Source organism: Electrona antarctica (genome assembly GCF_951216825.1).
Source record: "Electrona antarctica genome assembly, chromosome: 3".
Taxonomy (NCBI): domain Eukaryota; kingdom Metazoa; phylum Chordata; class Actinopteri; order Myctophiformes; family Myctophidae; genus Electrona; species Electrona antarctica.
The window spans coordinates 42,220,335-42,238,336 of NC_136808.1; the positions used below are offsets into that span (position 1 = coordinate 42,220,335).

Genomic DNA, 18,002 nt, shown 5'->3' on the forward strand with positions numbered 1-18,002 from the left:
TAAAGTTCATCAGAGTAAAATCAACACAAATAAATAGCGATCCTTTGTTTTGAAAACATCAGTTCGGAATAGTGAATGTCTCTTCGTGGAACACTTTGCCATTGGCCTCATGCCAGTGTGTGAACACATGGAAAAAATTAAAAATCTCTCAAATACAAAAGTGTAAAGGATGTAACAAATCAAGTACAAACTGTTGCGTTGTGCTTGTATTTTGTTGCCATTTGCTTTTGCAAATAAATGACGTATTATGGGAGATTTTCTTTTTTGCACTTAACACATTGTGTGCAAAAAACAAAAGTATTCCACTGGTATAAGGCCGAAAAAAATGTTTCCTCTTGATTGGATGATAAACAATAACGGAAACTTGAGTTTTGCTCTCCAAAGGATTAAGCTTGGAGAGAGAAAGCAGACATTCCCTTGGCCAGTGGAGTTCTGAACTATACGCTGGTAGCATTTCACCAGAAGTTCATTTTTTAAGGCAGCAAACTACATCTTTCACCTTTATAAAAGAAAAGTGACGTGTCACTGAGGAACTGAAGGTGGACCAAAGGACTTGCCAGCATTGTCTTTAATGTCCTGAAACCCCCTGTGATTTGAAGCTGATCTGCACTGCAAAAAGGTCAACAAAACAACACGTAACAGCTAAAACACGGTGTACTACTAAAAGCAACAAGGCCGCCCACCATGGATCACATTGGGCTTTAAAGGTGTTTTAAATTACAAGAAAAAAGAAAAGCCTCACATTCAACACGGAAACAGCTAAAAAAAATCCATTCAATTCACGCCAACCTGTGTGTCTTAGTTTAAAATGCAACAGCGGTCTGAAGCAGAACAAACCGGCTGACAAATTTTGATGTCTTGATCTCTGAGAAATTGGATTTTACAAACTGGGTCAGACATGGGACGGGGGCAGGGGTGGGATAAAATAAAAAAAACTTAAGGATCTTTTCAAATTGCAACTACAGGGGATCCCCAGAAGAGCCCTTGAAGAACCCCCCTTTATAAATAGTTTGAAGGTGCTTTCATGAACCTTTTAACAGGAGGGTTCTGCAAGGGTTCTTCAAGGGTACCTACCCTTTAGATTCCAAATAATAATAGTGAAGCCCTGATAAAACCCTCACTGAGGCAGCTTCCATCTGGCACGTTTGGAATGTCAGACTAAAGCAGGCCCAGGCCAAGACCTCAATATACATGAGAAATTGTTTAGCAAGCTCAAGAGAGTCATATGGCTCCATCTTGCGCCACCCTTATCCATAAACGTATTTGCCATTTTTTACTGTTTTGAAAAACATTTTAAAATAGTTTAACTAGCCGATCTACATCGAGACATTGTGAGCTCGGCTATTTGAACTATTTTAAAAGGTTTTCTAAAATAGTAAAAAATGGCAAATTAGTTTAGGGATAAGGGTTAAGGGGTGGAGCAAGATATAGCCCATAGGGCTCCATTTTCGTCACTGCTAAACACCTTATCCCTAAACTTCTTTGCCTTTTTTTACTATTTTGAAAAGCATTTTTGAATAGTTCAACTAGCCAATCGACATTAACACATTGTGAGCTTGTAGACGGACTGTAGATTTTAACTATTCAAAAATGTTTTGCAAAATAGTAAAAAAAAAAAGGCAAAGACGTTTAGGGATAAGGGGTTTAGCGGTGACGAAAATGGAGCCCATAGTCTCCAAGTTAATTGTTTAGGGCCTTGGTACAGGGTCAGGGTATTTCTGGTACGCTGCAGACCACATTATTCATCCTACAATAGCAATTATGAGCCCTAAACTATCATTTTTCTTCAAACAAGTGGAAACATTTCCCCACTACAAACGGACTTATTTCAAGAATTGTCTTGAATCAAATTACACCATTAGGAAAATGTTATTTTAAAAGGCCCAGTTCATTGGCAAAAGTGATTGTCAAATATGGTCACATGGCATTTGGTCAGTGAATTGGCACTTGTGTATTAGATCACTGCAATGTGGTGTACATTTCTCAGCCAAATAAGGGACTCTGGTTTTAGCCGGCATTACCAGTCTATGTTAAAATGATTAGGGATATAAACCCCTTTAACTACATTCCAAACACCTGCTTTTTAGCATAAATATCTTTGGATTCTACGGTGGTAGGTGACTGGTAAAACAAATATTTTTCACTAACAGAGGGTTGGGTTATGGCTTTGCCCCATTCCATTTGTCTGCAAGCAGGATATCTCCAAAAGTCATTATAGATTAGCTTTAAAGCTTTGCATAAAAGATGGTCAAGGAATAACAGATTATCCTTTTCGCACCGATGGGCCTCATTAAAATATGTAACCAAAGATGGTGTAACTTTTGAAGCAATATCACAGAACTTCTCACAGAAACGCATACATTTTCCAAATATATACACGTTATGCCATTAAACTTTGATCTGCCATAAGAGGCAAACTGTACATTATTAGCCCAATCAATGTGTAATCTTAATGAAGCAAAAGCTGCTTTCAGTAACAATGCCAACTGAATCTTAAGCCAATGGAATGGGTCTTTAAGATATGATTGGTTTAAAACGCGAAACTGCACTGGAAAACCTGGGAGACGGCTTCACTTGGCAGGGAGTTTTCCTTTGTTAAAAGAAAAATAACAATTGAGGACTCGATACGAAAATGAGTTCTTGGGCTGGGTGATGTTAGTTTATTTAACTAAAATCCACTTTTCCATAATTCCATGTTTGCCGTGTGTAGGGACCCTCTTTACAGCCTTGCTGCATTGTATGGGGCTGCTACTCCATCTACTGGCAAGGCTACATCACTGTAGCCCTGGGCACGATTGTACGTATTGGGTCCAAGCTAGAGGTGTGATAGGGCTAGTCTTTGGTATCCAGCTGTGCAATAACCAGAGGCTGATGTGGACCAGGGGTACAAGGCTGTATAAACTCTGGCCACTTGATTGTACATATGCAGAACATATCGCTGCCATCACCCAGAGAATGCATCATTGGGTTTCTCTTACTTGGGTTGAACATTTGTATAGACTTGTCAGGCCCTGCCCCTTCTGGATAAAAATAAATGCATGTAGTAAGTCGATGATGAGGTGAGAACTGTCATTTCCCCATCCGACAAGGACGAGCAAAAAAAAAAAAAAAGGAGCAAAACAAAACACATTTTATAAGAACAGGAGGGAGGGATGGATGAGAAAGATAGAGAGCAGGAAAGATATAGATAGAGCATCCCAGTTCAGCTTGGTGCACGTCCCCAAAACCAGCAGCTGTCTGCCAGCTTAGTACAGTATGTTGGTGTCAGTTCGGTTTCCCGCTGAGTTTTCTCCTTGAGATGGGTGTTTTCCCACCGCAAATGGGGTTCACCCCAACGAGGTCAAGTCATGTTGGCTTTGCAGCGAAATATGAGGTATGTAGTGTAGATCTCCTTGTAGGAAGAGGAGTCTGATGAGGTATTCTTGGCGGAACAATCGTAGCATAGACTTGTGCATCCTTTTCGGTGTGAATCCTTTTTTTCTTATTTAAAACGACAAAGTGAGTCCACGGAGACGTCACAGTGCTTCCTGAGAAAGGCCCCCTTCCAGAGCGGAGAGGGCATTACGAGGTGTGAGATACGTGTGCCGTACATACAACCGGTCAGCTCTGCCAGCGTTTTTGGTGACTCTTCCATAGCTTGGAGGAGGCACAAACAAAATGGGGGGAGGAGGTGGTGAACTCACGTCTGATCATATACAAGGAACTTACCTCAACGCTAGATCACTGTTTGCGGAGTAGTGATTTGAAGCGGTGAGGGCATGCTAGTCCTATGATTGGTGGATCAGAGGTGTTTTTTCCCCATTGTTGTGTCCTTCACCTGATAAAAAGTAAGCTTTTGTCATCCACATAGTTTTGTTCTGGTAGTGATACTGTAAGTGAAAGATGTACTCTAGTGTGTATGTGTGAGATTGAGCAGGGATATGAGTTGTCCGCATTTCATGGGTTGTTTTTGGACACAACAGTAAATCCTATAATTCCCAGGCGGCAGTGAGTCTGGGAAATCAGAAGGTCGCCCGTGCGATCCCTCCTGGCTTTGGGGTAAAGTGTCCTTGAGCAAGACGCTGAACTGCTTATAGCTCCCAACGCCGTCGGTGTGTGAATGGGTGAGACTGTAACACAGATTGTAAAGCGCTTTGGATAAAGGCGCTATAGCAATGCAGGACATTTTACCATTCAGTGATTACAGTATTCTTGCTTATTGTGTCCATTGATCACAACCATGATGGAACTATGCATCCAGATTATAGCCTCCGACAAGATGTACTCGGGAGTGATGTCTGGGGTGGGAGGGCTTGGAATGAGGAGTTTCATGTGCTGATCTATAAAAATCTGCCCAACAACCATTGTTGAACATTACAGGTGATATATACTTGGTCGCGCGCTGTCACGCAGCGAAAAAAATAGCCAATTTACAAGCATACAACGCGCCGCGCAACTAAGCATAAATCACACTTTAGGCGGTGTAGCCTCACTATGAAATAGAGGTTCACCGAGTGTCAATGTGGCTGCTTGAGGTGAGGTGTGTTGTTGTTATGCTGCTAATGGTTGTGGTGAGGTCATCACTGTGAGATGTCCTGACTTCCTGATTGCAACATCAAAAAAAGTAAAAAATATAAAAATAAAGTTAATTCATGTTATGAATATAGTACAGCTCCTGAGGTGAGGACACCACTGCAGGTTGCTCAATTTGAGGTATGTAAAAATAGAGAGAGAGAAAAAAGAAAAAAAGAAAATCGTTCTAAAACACAAAATTGAAAAGACAACAAAATGGCAACAAACAAACAAAAACGTCCTAAAATAAAAACTTTTCAAGTTCAGTTATGAATATACCTGCCAGTGGGTTTTGGCTGAGCTCTCTGATTGTGTTTAGCATGTGGATTAACATAAATGTGTGCCGTGTGTGTGTGTGTGTGTGTGTGTGTGTGTCAAATAAAATGCATAGCTGTGCATATGAGCACATGTTGGTATTAATTGTCATACATCATACTCAGGCTCTGTGTTCACGACAGGACAGCCAAAGGGTTGACAGGGTCATTGAGGTATTTGTTGTGCAACAGTTTTTTTTCTTGCTATTTCTCATCCGTTCGTATTTGTTTTTTCGTTTTGTTTGTCTCAATGTACTGTCATTCATGATGGGCCCTCCTCCTCCTCCTCGGCGTAGGAGCAGAGAGAGAGAGAGGCCGGAACAAACAGCGAGTTTAGGGCGACCCGCTGGCCGCCGCTTCGGCAGAGCCTGGGCCCTTGGAGGAGGAGGAGGAGGAGCAGGAGGCGGGACTAAGGTTCTGGGTGGAGGGTGCGGAGAAGGTGAAGCTGTTGCTGCTGGTGCCAGCGGTGGCGGCCGCTGAGGCAGACATAGCGGGCGCCGGGGCCGCACCGCCTCCTCCGGACTTCTGGGCAAACAGGGTTCCTAAAAACATGGGAGAGGTTCACCACGTTAGGACTATACGTTATGTTACATTTAAAGATAGGGTAAGTGATATGTTTTGGTTAAAACAAAAGTATTTTTGTTAAAAGGTTAAATCACTATATTCTGATAGTAATCATTGCTATGGAGTGGTTGTTCAGTAACCTGTCTCTCCAGCTCTTTAACAAACAGAAAATACATTTTCAGGTAGATTTCAGTCAATCAGGAGAGAGTAGCTATTTGTATAGTGTTCCAGCTCCAATTTTGTCAGCTCATTTCCAGGGCCTCAATGAAGGAGAAAAAGCCTGTAACAGTTCCTGTTTGTTTTCTTGAGTATGGTTTTCAAGTGTTCAATTTGTTTACTTTTGGCCAGCATTATTTATTTTTGTACTTTGTCGCCGGCTTGCACTGTCTAAGGCACTTTTGAAGGTAAATGTACCTTCAAAATGTACTTGTGGACATGTCTACTTCCTGGAGCCTCCGGCCATCTGCCAGCATTATCACAGTGTTAAGTATTTTTTGTTGAATTACTGATGACAGTCAACATTATGTTATGTATATCCATAACATAAGCAAGCAGCATGCTAGCATTCGAATACACTAGTTCTTTCTTTCAATCATTTTATTATTATAATTAGAATCTGATACACATACGCCGGCTACTTTCTAATGTTTTGATAATGCGCGCGACTAGAGCAGTGGTTCGCAACCTTTTTTCACCAAGTACCACCTCAGAAAATATTTGGCTCTCCGGGGCGTGTACCACCATTATGACGTTAAAATACGTCAAACAAATACAGTAGCGTACACCTAACCTATCCCATCCTATTCACACAGGAGAGAGATTTGAACGGCACTAATTTGTGCAGGGACCTCAATACCGGCCTGGATATCAACCCATTTCACTGGAGCAATAGTTCTGTACGTCCACCACTGCAGTTTTTACATGCAGCTGCTGCTGGTCAAAAGATTCTCCTTAAACTTTTATAGTTCCATTTTAAGCAGCTGCGTTGCCACCGTTTAGTTTGTTGAGATCCGTGATCCGCGTCCCCAGCAGGAATCGAACCCAGGAACTTCTAGCTGTGAGGCGACAGCACTACAGACTGTGCCGCCGCGCCGCCGTTAAGACCATATTTTAACTGTGTTTTTTTTGTAAATTAACACCCTACTTGATCGTATTACAGCGTCACACAAAATCATGAAAAATAGTAGATCCACAATCTTGCAGATCTGCTAATTTAGCTTTCCGTGAATTTGAATCCTGACAAGGTTTAGGACATAATGAGGTTTCTATACGACAGCCACGACAACATTACATTAGTCCAGTGGTTCATGTCAACGATTTGATTTGATTTTAGATTAAGGAAGATTTGTCTAAATGTTCCCAAAATAGCATATCTACAAGCTCTCGACATGCCTCATCGCGATGTAGAAATAAAATAGTAAAAATAAGGTTCCCTTGTGTTGACCAGACAGACTTAATAGTCATCCATGCTTGTAATTAGTGTGCATTCTGTACTAAACTATTAACCTTTTTTTTGCACATTTAAATCAAAAATCCTGTTTGTAGCGCTGTTGCATGACGTACTCAGTGTGGTAGTCGAACTAGTTTCAGGCAATAGTGTGAGAACCTCATTAATTCAAACTCGCACATTATCTTTATTTAAGAGACTGGTCCAAGCCATTTTAAAATACAGTTATTTATTCTGTATAGCATACGGTCATCATCATTTCACATTTTCTTGATTTTATACAGAATGCAGGCCTTTAGAGTAAGGCTATGAGTGCCATTAATTGCATAGTTGTCTGGTCAGGTAGGGTTTGTACACACCTGAATACATTGTGCCATTGACGTCCACAGAGACTGTGATGCTGGCGTTTCCATTGGATGAGATACTCAAGGACATGTCCTGCTGCTTCTCATCTAGAGCGACACAAAGAAACAAAGTGTGAATGACACTCGGAAAGGCTTAGAAGAAAGAACTCTCTCAAGGCTAGGGAACGTTTTGGCTACTCAGGCCTTCATCAAAACGCTAATGAAGCCCTGAATATTATTGATTCCTCCTGTTGAAGCTTCTTCAGTCAAGAGGAGGAGATGTAAATGAGCATTTAAACTTTTGCATTCAACACACTTAAACATACTGAAATTAGTCTACAGTGCATCAGTATGTGTACATGAGAAATGCCTAGATTTAAGAGCACATTAGCAAGAATGTCTTAGTATTTATGTCATGGATTAAAGCAAAATAAAATCTGTCTCTCTCTCTAAAGTCCTAATATGAGATTTGTGAAACAGTGTAAAACGAGCTCCCTTGTAGATAGCCTATTTTCAGTGCATGGAATGATTCCATAGAAGACATGTTGACTTCTATAGAATCCAAATGACTGAAATCAGTTGTGGTTTAACCTTAATCCACGAGTAGTATTGCTAAAGAATTGCTGTTGTTTAATTTAAGCCCTATTCAAAAAGCAAATCTACAAGCTAATCATAAACCCAGTATTTTCATCCTAGGCCTTATGGCATTACTTATTTGGACATATACTTATTTGGACACATTAGACAGTGACACCCCACCCTCAACAAGACTTAGAAACAGAACAAAGAGTCAGAAACAGTACAAACATTCCATTTGTTGCAAGAATATTCAAGATGACACAACTAACCGCTAGTATTAAATGTATGTGTGTATCTTTGTCTAAGATACCACTAAGCTCTGTTGTAACTTGTGTGTCGTTATCTATGCACGTCTACATGTATGTATGTGTAAGTATACTTTTGTGTGTCTGTGTGTGTGACTGTGTGTGTGTGTGTGTGTGTATGATGCATGGCATCAGTGTCATACATGGTGCAGCAGCATTGTGTGTTTTGCAAGTGCAGGTATTTTATACATGTGGATTATGAGTGTATTCTGTGTAACCTCTGTTGTGTATGTGAGACACACCACAATGAACCTCTATTGTCTGAGCACAATGTGGCTATAGGTGTATGTGACATCATCGCTATTGTACGCATGTGAGTATTATCCCATGCATGCATGCGTGTGCTTATATGACAAAACCTAACCTCTGTTGAGGGCACAACAGTGTGTGCATGAATGTATGTATAATGTATGTATGCACTAACCTCTATTGTGGATGCATGGACAGATATTGTTCCCTATATGATTGACAGCACTAAACTCGAAGGTCTTTCAGACAGACAACTCTTGGATTGAATACGTATATGCATCGAGCATAAATATATAGGGTATAAATATTTAAGCATATTTGGGGGCACAGCTCTTTCCCTGTAAGCATGAATTATAATAAATGATTTGCCAGCGAGATTCGACAGGGAATGGAATGAAACAGATCGCCATAAGGTAATCATAGAAACAGAGCCCACAGGTGGATGCTGGGGTGGTGGGGGGAGCAGATAAAACATCATAGAGAAGAGCACAAAGCAGCAGCAGAGCAGCAAGAAGAATGAGCTATATGAGATACTGATCAGCTGATCAGTAATTGGAGCTCCTTTGAGTTCTCTGCCTGAACTAGCTCTGCAGGCTTTGCATCATACATGTATGTGTAGTATGTGTTTCTATAATAACAATACTAACCGGTTATGTATCGCCTAATCTCTGTTGGGTAAGCATCGATGAATGCATGTGCTAACTCTCTATTGTTTGTGTGTGTGTGTGCGTGTGTGATGGTGTCCGAAAATATCCGATCTACAAGTTTCACAATGACAAGATGCATAGTTGCATGCCGATGTCGCACACTGCGAGCTGATCTACAAGCTCACAGTGCGAGCTTGTAGATCAGCTTGCAGTGTGTGACATCGGCATGCAACTATGCATAACTCAGGCTTTAGGGTTAAAAATAGATTGAAATGGCATTTATACAATTGTAAAATTGTTTGTCTTCAAACGTATAGTAATACTGGTGTGTGTGTGTGTGTGTGTGTGCGCGCATGCGTGCGTGTTTGCGAACACCACTGACCTCGGCTCTTGTGGTTGGTGGTGTGGGTGTGGGTACCAAGGCGCAGGTTCATGGGGACCTGGGAGGCCATGGCTAGCAGGTTGTGTTGGAAGGCCTGCTGCATGAGGCGCTGCTGCTCCTCGGCCAGGCGGGCCATCTTCCTCTCGGGGGCCTCGCCCACACCCGTCTCCAGCTTCTCCCTCAGCTGCTCCAGGGTGGCGGCCCGCGCCAGCCCGGCCACCTGCTGCTGCCCCAGGGCCAGCGCCATGGAGGACCCCCTGGCTGCCAGGAGGGACGCGGTCAGCTCATCTGGAACGGAGCCGAGAGAGGTGGAGGATATTTACTTTGATAATAATGGTAGATTACTAAAGATATTTGAAAACCCTCGTGGCCAAAGTCCAGAGTAAACTGTTGCGCCCCTTCTTTGTCCTTTGTTCAGGGTTGACGACCAGGTGCAGTGGTCTCAAAAGCAGGAAAACTGGAAGAAAAGCACTTGCACTCCGGTCATAGGACCTTCGTCAGTGCGGTATGCATGCACATTGCATGCATTTTCTCAAGTTCTTTGTTAGTAGTGGAAGAAAATAAATTTAAAAAATATGTGTCGGTCCTACAGGGTGGTTATGTCTATGTGGGAGTTTAGAAGATATACCTAGTCTAAAGTTATAAAAAATAAATTTGGTTAAAATAGCAGATCTACGAGCTCGCATCGGCGACGCGTTGAGGTTTGCTATTCTATTCTTTCTTTTTTTTAATGTTTTTTTTTGTAGTAGGCTGACAGGAAATGGGGAGAGAGATGGGGGGGAAGACATGCAGTAAAGGCCGTCGGGATCTGGAGTCGAACCCGCGGCACACTGCCAGACTGGATTACCAGCCAAGGTGCCTGGACCACTGAGCCATGGCCCAGGCTGCTATTCTATTCTTGAGGGTTTTAAAAAGGCATTTTCACAAAAGAGGCTGCAGCCACAAATTATGGCTATTTGGAGATTCTTCGCATTGGGGAAAGGTTTGGAAACCCCTGTGTTAAGCGGCCATTGTTGTCTAACAGCCAAAGGTTCCTTCAACTTTAACCCATTAAAACCAGGAAAGCATTCATGGCACAAAAAGCTTTGAGAACTTCTGGTTTAGAAGGCATTCATAGAATCAGCCTCCGGTCTAAATGCGTTAAAATACTACCAATTTCAACGATGTTATTGTGGAATCCATTATCATGATGTATGACGATAACCTGGCTGTGTGATATGCTTTGAGCCCTGAAGCACATGGAGCCCTGAAGCACATTCCAGACGGGCACCGAGAGAGATCAGATAAGAAGAAACGACAGCTATCAAAAGTGGGATCCCATTGATGTGGAGGGGGGGTGGTCATAAAATGTCCCCCTGTGTGGGAAGCATGTCATTAATGAGTGGTAAAGCTAAGGACAGTGTAAAGCCTGAGGGCCGTCTGGCTCCATGTTGACTCACACGCACACACCCACATACCAGCATGCATGCACACACACACACACATATAATATGCCCATAGGAAGGCATGGACATACTTCAAAACAGGTTTTTCCCCTCACACACACACACACACACACACACACACACACACACACACACACACACACACACACACACACACACACACACACACACACACACACACACACACACACACACACACACACACACACACACACACACACACACACACACACACACACACACACACACACACACACACACACACACACACACACAGAGCAAACTGGAATTATGACAATGTTATTTATGTACTAGGCCTGTAAGTAAGCACTGAAGCAGGACCTGAAACATGTTTTATGAGCTTTCCTGGTATGACTAACCATTTGTCATTTTCAATGGCACTTTCATTTTAAAGTATTTACTATCATAGCTAGTGTTGAATCCAATGTGTTCATCCCATTAGAAGTACAGCAGATGTAGTTACAAAATTGCGACAGAGGGCGCTATATCTCCATCAGTACTTTGGTTGAAAGCTCCGCAGTCCTCTTGCTGAGCCTAGAGCAGACAGAGTACAATTGTAACCAGAATACTGCTGACATATCCTATATTAATGGACATGAACACAAATGGTCGCTTTAGCTCTTATCCGTTTCACTTTCACATCCTGCCAGTTATACACATTGTTTTCTGGTAGCCAGTCAGCCTTTTAGCAACCAACTGGAATTAGGGGTTAAGTGCTTCTCTTTCAAGGGTAGTTTCTCAGCAAATAGGCTCTGCACACTAACTGTATTCCTGAGTTTCACTAACTGTATTCCTGAGTTTCACTAACTGTATTCCTGAGTTTCACTAACTGTATTCCTGAGTTTCACCAACTGTATTCCTGAGTTTCACTAACTTAACTGTATTCCTGAGTTTCACTAACTGTATTCCTGAGTTTCACTAACTGTATTCCTGAGTTTCACTAACTGTATTCCTGAGTTTCACTAACTGTATTCCTGAGTTTCACTAACTGTATTCCTGAGTTTCCAGGCGGTGGCATAACCAATTTCTTGTTTGGGGTCATTTTTCGATTACAAGAACGCTCGCCTCAGACCAAACCCGGTGACCTCAAGACAGTCGCCACTAGTAAAACTATGCCTAATCCTAACCTTATTCCTAAACGTAACCTCAGTAAAACTATGCCTAAACCTAACCTTATTCCTAAACGTAACCTCAGTAAAACTATGCCTAAACCTAACCTTATTCCTAAACGTAACCTTAGTAAAACTATGCCTAAACCTAACCTTATTCCTAAACGTAACCTTAGTAAAACTATGCCTAAACCTAACCTTATTCCTAAACGTAACCTTAGTAAAACTATGCCTAATCCTAACCTTATTCCTAAACGTAACCTTAGTAAAACTATGCCTGAACCTAACCTTATTCCTAAACGTAACCTCAGTAAAACTATGCCTAAACCTTACCTTATTCCTAAACGTAACCTCAGTAAAACTATGCCTAAACCTTACCTTATTCCTAAACGTAACCTCAGTAAAACTATGCCTAATCCTAACCTTATTCCTAAACGTAACCTCAGTAAAACTATTCCTAAACCTTACCTAATTCCTAACCCCAACCTCAGTAAAAACAAATACAAGAACCGCTGGGGGTGAGCGGTCTGCGGAAACAAATGGGGATAGTGTGTTTTGGGGCGAGCGTTCTGGTTACCCATTTTTCCATTGCTTGGTTTCATTGTCTCAGTAGCAGATTTTAATTCTCCTTTGTATTTCTGGTTCAAATCTGCTGCCTATCCAATCAAACAAAGCTATGGGAGAATTAACAGGAACAGAAAATGGTTACGCAACCTTCCGGAAACCCAGGACTATAGTTATATGCACAAAGCCCAGTGTATCACATTTACTCTCCCCATCCCAGAGTTTTCCCTCAAACTGATGATCTTCAAGCAACAAGTGCCTTACTGCAATGACCCCCAAATTGATATGTATTTGGCCGCGGACTCCCATCTGAAAATGTTTGCTGCCAGGGACCCCAAGAACAGAATATTTGTGTAAAAAAAAAGGGGGGAAAAAAATCTAAAATAGCAGCAGAGCACAAAGTGAGAGGCTGTGAGCTTGTAGATCTGCTATTTTTGAATAGCCAACATAAAAAACGATAAAGTGGTTAAAATGATTGTGATGCTATGTTAACTACTTTTGCTGGGGACCACTTGGAACCCCCTCAAGGACCCCTGGGGGTCCCCGGACCCCACAATGAGAACCAACACCTTACAGTATGACATCACAACACAAGTCTTTGTCTCTCATCTACCGTTGAGGGTGGGTGGTTACCTTTCTTTAGACAGTGGCCCTGCGAACCATGCAGGTCGCTGAGCGTCTGAGATAGTCCCATGGCCGACAGGTGCATCTTGGGAGGGGAGAGGATGTGGGGGGCCGTGCTGGGGGAAGGGGAGAAGCGGAAGAGGCTGCTGCTGTAGCTGGGGCGACGTCCCTCACGTCGGTTACTGTCGATGGCTGCCTGCAGTTCACCTGGGGAGCTCAGACCTTTCCTTTCGCACTCGTACGGGTACAGGTACTTCATGTATCTACATGCAAACACAAAGAGGAGAGGCAGAAAGACACGGTCACATTAACACATTATACTTCATACTGTGTAAGGTGGAATGCCCCACCAATTAAAGGATGTGTATCACTGGTTTATTGTCCTGAAAAAACATCTGGGAGACCACGAGGGGAGGTAAATATAAATTCCCATTGAAAGGAGGTGCCATTCACTGCTGCCGTTTTTCCCCATTGTACATAGTGGCCCTCATTTATCAACGCGGCATTTATCATTCCAGTGTGAACTTGAACTTGGACGTATGCCACGCCAAAATTCGGGAGCTGTCGCTGACTTTGTCTGCTCCTGTTTTTCTGTCGTAGAGAAGCAGAGGAGCATTGTCTGACAGCCATCTAAAGTTATGTATTCACTCCTAATAGCTATAAAACTAATAAATACATATTTTGTAAAGGCATACATCGACGATGTGGAATATGAAATTGGTAGGATATTTCCAACTGTACAAGCAATTAAAAACAATATAAGATGTTAAGTTAGATGATTAATTAAACAGTGCTTTACTGGCTCTGTTAAAACATGCCAGCACATATGTGCGGGAGATGAGATGCCGTCACTCCTATAAATAATCCCTGTGATAATATAACATTTTGAAAACTATTTTTTCCCCCAATGTGACAAAGACATGCATATAGCCTGCCTATTTGCAATGATATTATAGGCTAAGCTAGGTGCTTAATCGTTCACCTAATTAAGTGCTTATGAGTGCTTAGGCAAGAGCATTTCTGGGAGCCGGGACCGGCGCCACCGCCGTTTAAATCTTGTCATGGACAGTGAGGTCTCCAAACGTACATAGGCTACACAGTACGTCTGGTGTACTGGTGTACAACGGTCTGGTGTACTGGTGTACAACGGTCTGGTGTACAACGGACTGGTGTACAACGGTCTGGTGTACAACGGTCTGGTGTACAGCGGTCTGGTGTACAACGGTCTGGTGTACAACGGTCTGGTGTACAGCGGTCTGGTGTACAACGGTCTGGTGTACAACGGTCTGGTGTACAACGGTCTGGTGTACTGGTGTACAACGGTCTGGTGTACAACGGTCTGGTGTGCAACGGTCTGGTGTACAACGGTCTGGTGTACTGGTGTACAACGGTCTGGTGTACAACGGTCTGGTGTACAACGGTCTGGTGTACAACGGTCTGGTGTACAACGGTCTGGTGTACAACGGTCTGGTGTGCAACGGTCTGGTGTACAACGGTCTGGTGTACTGGTGTACAACGGTCTGGTGTACAACGGTCTGGTGTACAACGGTCTGGTGTGCAACGGTCTGGTGTACAACGGTCTGGTGTACTGGTGTACAACGGTCTGGTGTACAACGGTCTGGTGTACAACGGTCTGGTGTACAACGGTCTGGTGTACAACGGTCTGGTGTACTGGTGTACAACGGTCTGGTGTACAACGGTCTGGTGTACAACGGTCTGGTGTACAACGGTCTGGTGTACTGGTGTACAACGGTCTGGTGTACAACGGTCTGGTGTACAGCGGTCTGGTGTACAACGGTCTGGTGTACAACGGTCTGGTGTACTGGTGTACAACGGTCTGGTGTACAACGGTCTGGTGTACTGGTGTACAACGGTCTGGTGTACAACGGTCTGGTGTACAACGGTCTGGTGTACAACGGTCTGGTGTACAACGGTCTGGTGTACTGGTGTACAACGGTCTGGTGTACTGGTGTACAACGGTCTGGTGTACTGGTGTACAACGGTCTGGTGTACTGGTGTACAACGGTCTGGTGTACAACGGTCTGGTGTACAACGGTCTGGTGTACAACGGTCTGGTGTACAACGGTCTGGTGTACTGGTGTACAACGGTCTGGTGTACTGGTGTACAACGGTCTGGTGTACAACGGTCTGGTGTACAACGGTCTAGTGTACAACGGTCTGGTGTACTGGTGTACAACGGTCTGGTGTACAACGGTCTGGTGTACAACGGTCTGGTGTACAACGGTCTGCGTTAAGGATATAAATCATCACATGCTCCAAACCTGTGCGGGATACAGGTGATATCTTCTCACTGTGGAACACCAGCCTTCATCATCCTTATCCATTATGTTTTATCAGTGTTGGGCAATATTACTCAAGAGAGTAATATGTTATTTATTTATTTAATTACATATTACTCCTTAAAATAGTAATATATTTCTTATTACTTGGAATCAAGTAATATATTACATATTATATAATATTACATATTACTTTTGCGCCACCCCCACCCGCAAAAAAAGGATCCTACAACAACTGCGATTTGCAGCTTCAGAGCCCATTTCAAGGTGGCACGGTGACATCTTGCTGCTAGATGTAGCCAACCAACGTAGGTATGATTACTTCTAACGCGACTAGCGACCGGACCGTGATGGGCCGTCAAAAACACAATCTTTGGTTAGAATTGGAAGCATTGATTTAGATCAAGAGTTATTCACGTTTTCGATCACATCTGTTAAAATGGAGGGGGGCCACTTTGGATGACGTCCAAACCGGAAATGACATCGAATGTTGCCCAATAGGCGCTCCCAGCCTGTAGAGCGGTGCGCTCTGTTGCTATGGTGCTAATGTTCCGTCTTTTGATTAATCTTCGTTCCGGGCATCCGACGTAATTAATTAATAAGGCAGAGACCCCCGTCTCGGGCTTTCTAAGTGTTAACGTGGCGTCACTCACAGCAGTCCGACTCACGGGGGGTCCCTTTAACATGCAGTGCACTGACTGCGCACTTCTTAAGAATGGGTTAAATAAATATCCTACAAACTAAAGTTGTAGCCTCACGGAATAATCCTACTGGCATGCCAAAATGCACCCTTGCATGCGTGCGTGTGCGGACATGACAGGCAAGCAACCATGAGATTTATCAAAGCGACCAAATTTTCGCCAGGATCAACTATTTACCATCACTTCATAAATTCCGTGCCGACATGAGCGCACGGCAAAACCCATGCTCGAATTTAAGGCAGAATTTACACTACAATAAATGAGGGCCATAGTGTTTGTATTTGTTGATGACATGTATTATAGTGTTAATTTTGTTCTATGTATGTTTCTTGATTACTTGAATTCATACACCTTTTAGCCTTAATGTCTTACTGTACGACGTGCGGTCTACCTTTCTGACAAATAAAGTATTCAATCAACTGAGTCATATGTATGTCCGAGTCATATATACTGTGCCCAAGAAAGCTTCATCTATTAGAGAAGACAGCTCTCATCCCCTAAATCCGGAATATCAATTCTTGCCTTCTGGCCAATGGTTAGAGGCCCATGCAACTATAAACAATACTTCCATTCGTGCCATCAATAATGGAAGCAGGAGGAGGTAGCCATGTTTAGTTTCAAGCAACAGTTGACAGCCAATCTCTGAGGTGAGTGGGTGGGAGACTGGGAGAATGGTTGTAGTTCTTATATTTACTATATAGTATTTACTATATGTACTTATATTTCAACTGTTATTATCTGGATCTTTTGACCATGGACATGTCTGTCTATGTTCTTGTTTATGTATGTTTACTGTGTTTTTAGAATTGTTATTATCTGCTGTAACATGAATTGCCCAGTTTGACTTTGGGACATGCTAATAAACTTGAACCATGACCTTGACCATGCTTCCCAGAAATCATTCGAATACTATTGCTTTGTTCCATCTTTAACTTAAAACATCTTATGCTTATGAAGTGGAAGCAGAAGGCTTGTCCCACACAACTTATGTTTACATTATGGAGAATATCAAGTACAAGTTGGGTGGCTCTAGTACATTTGATAAGAAATGGCCAGCTGTTTCTGACAGATGGCCATGGAAATGCAATAACACTTCCATAATTGATTCTTATTCAAACCAAATTACAATGAAAATTGGCAGACAGGCGTGACTAATATATATATATATAATTGCTGGTATGAATGTACATTGTACAAACAACTTGTGTCATACATATCTCTAGAGAGAGAGAGAGATGAGAGTGCGAGAGGAGATTAGTTATAATTAGAAAATTATTATTGCGACCTACTGAACATCTTCACGAGGTCGTCCGTCACGCCTCGTGACACGCTCCATATATGGCCAATACAGAATTCATTCCATATGTTGATCTGACCTCATCAAACCCTGTACACTCAAGACACACTCCATATATGGCCAGTACAGATTACAGAATTCATTCCATATGTTGATCTGACCTCATCAAACCCTGTACACTCCATATATGGCCAGTATATGGATGGCCTGTTCTGACATCACAATGATGTTCTGACATCACAATGATGACTCGACCAGCTCAACAAAATTATTGATCACCAGAATGATAGATCTCTAACTCTACCTTCTACTCCTTACAGCACAGGACACCGGACCCAGGCATACCTCTACAGGAAGCTCTGTTGTTTCACCAGAATGATAGATCTCTAACTCTACCTTCTACTCCTTACAGCACAGGACACCGGACCCAGGCATACCTCTACAGGAAGCTCTGTTGTTTCAGCGCAACCTCGCCCTCATCGTCTTACTGGTTATTCTTATTATTAAGTACAGGAGAAAATGCATGCAGATGAAGGAGGAGATGAGGCAGTTGTAGGAT

General features: G+C 42.7%; 1 protein-coding gene across 1 annotated transcript in view; it reads right to left on the reverse strand.

The window, feature by feature from the left end:
* Positions 1–1,654: 1,654 nt before the first annotated feature.
* LOC306920835 (AT-rich interactive domain-containing protein 3B-like) overlaps positions 1,655–18,002 on the reverse strand; it is a 76,750-nt gene continuing 60,402 nt past the window's right edge. Inside the window, exons 6-9 of the mRNA XM_079497759.1 lie at positions 13,155–13,408; positions 9,383–9,670; positions 7,236–7,328; positions 1,655–5,407 (exon numbers count right to left, since the gene is read on the reverse strand). Of these exons, the coding sequence (XP_079353885.1) occupies positions 5,199–5,407; positions 7,236–7,328; positions 9,383–9,670; positions 13,155–13,408 (844 nt within the window). The 3' untranslated portion in view covers positions 1,655–5,198. The remainder of the gene's footprint in view (positions 5,408–7,235; positions 7,329–9,382; positions 9,671–13,154; positions 13,409–18,002) is intronic.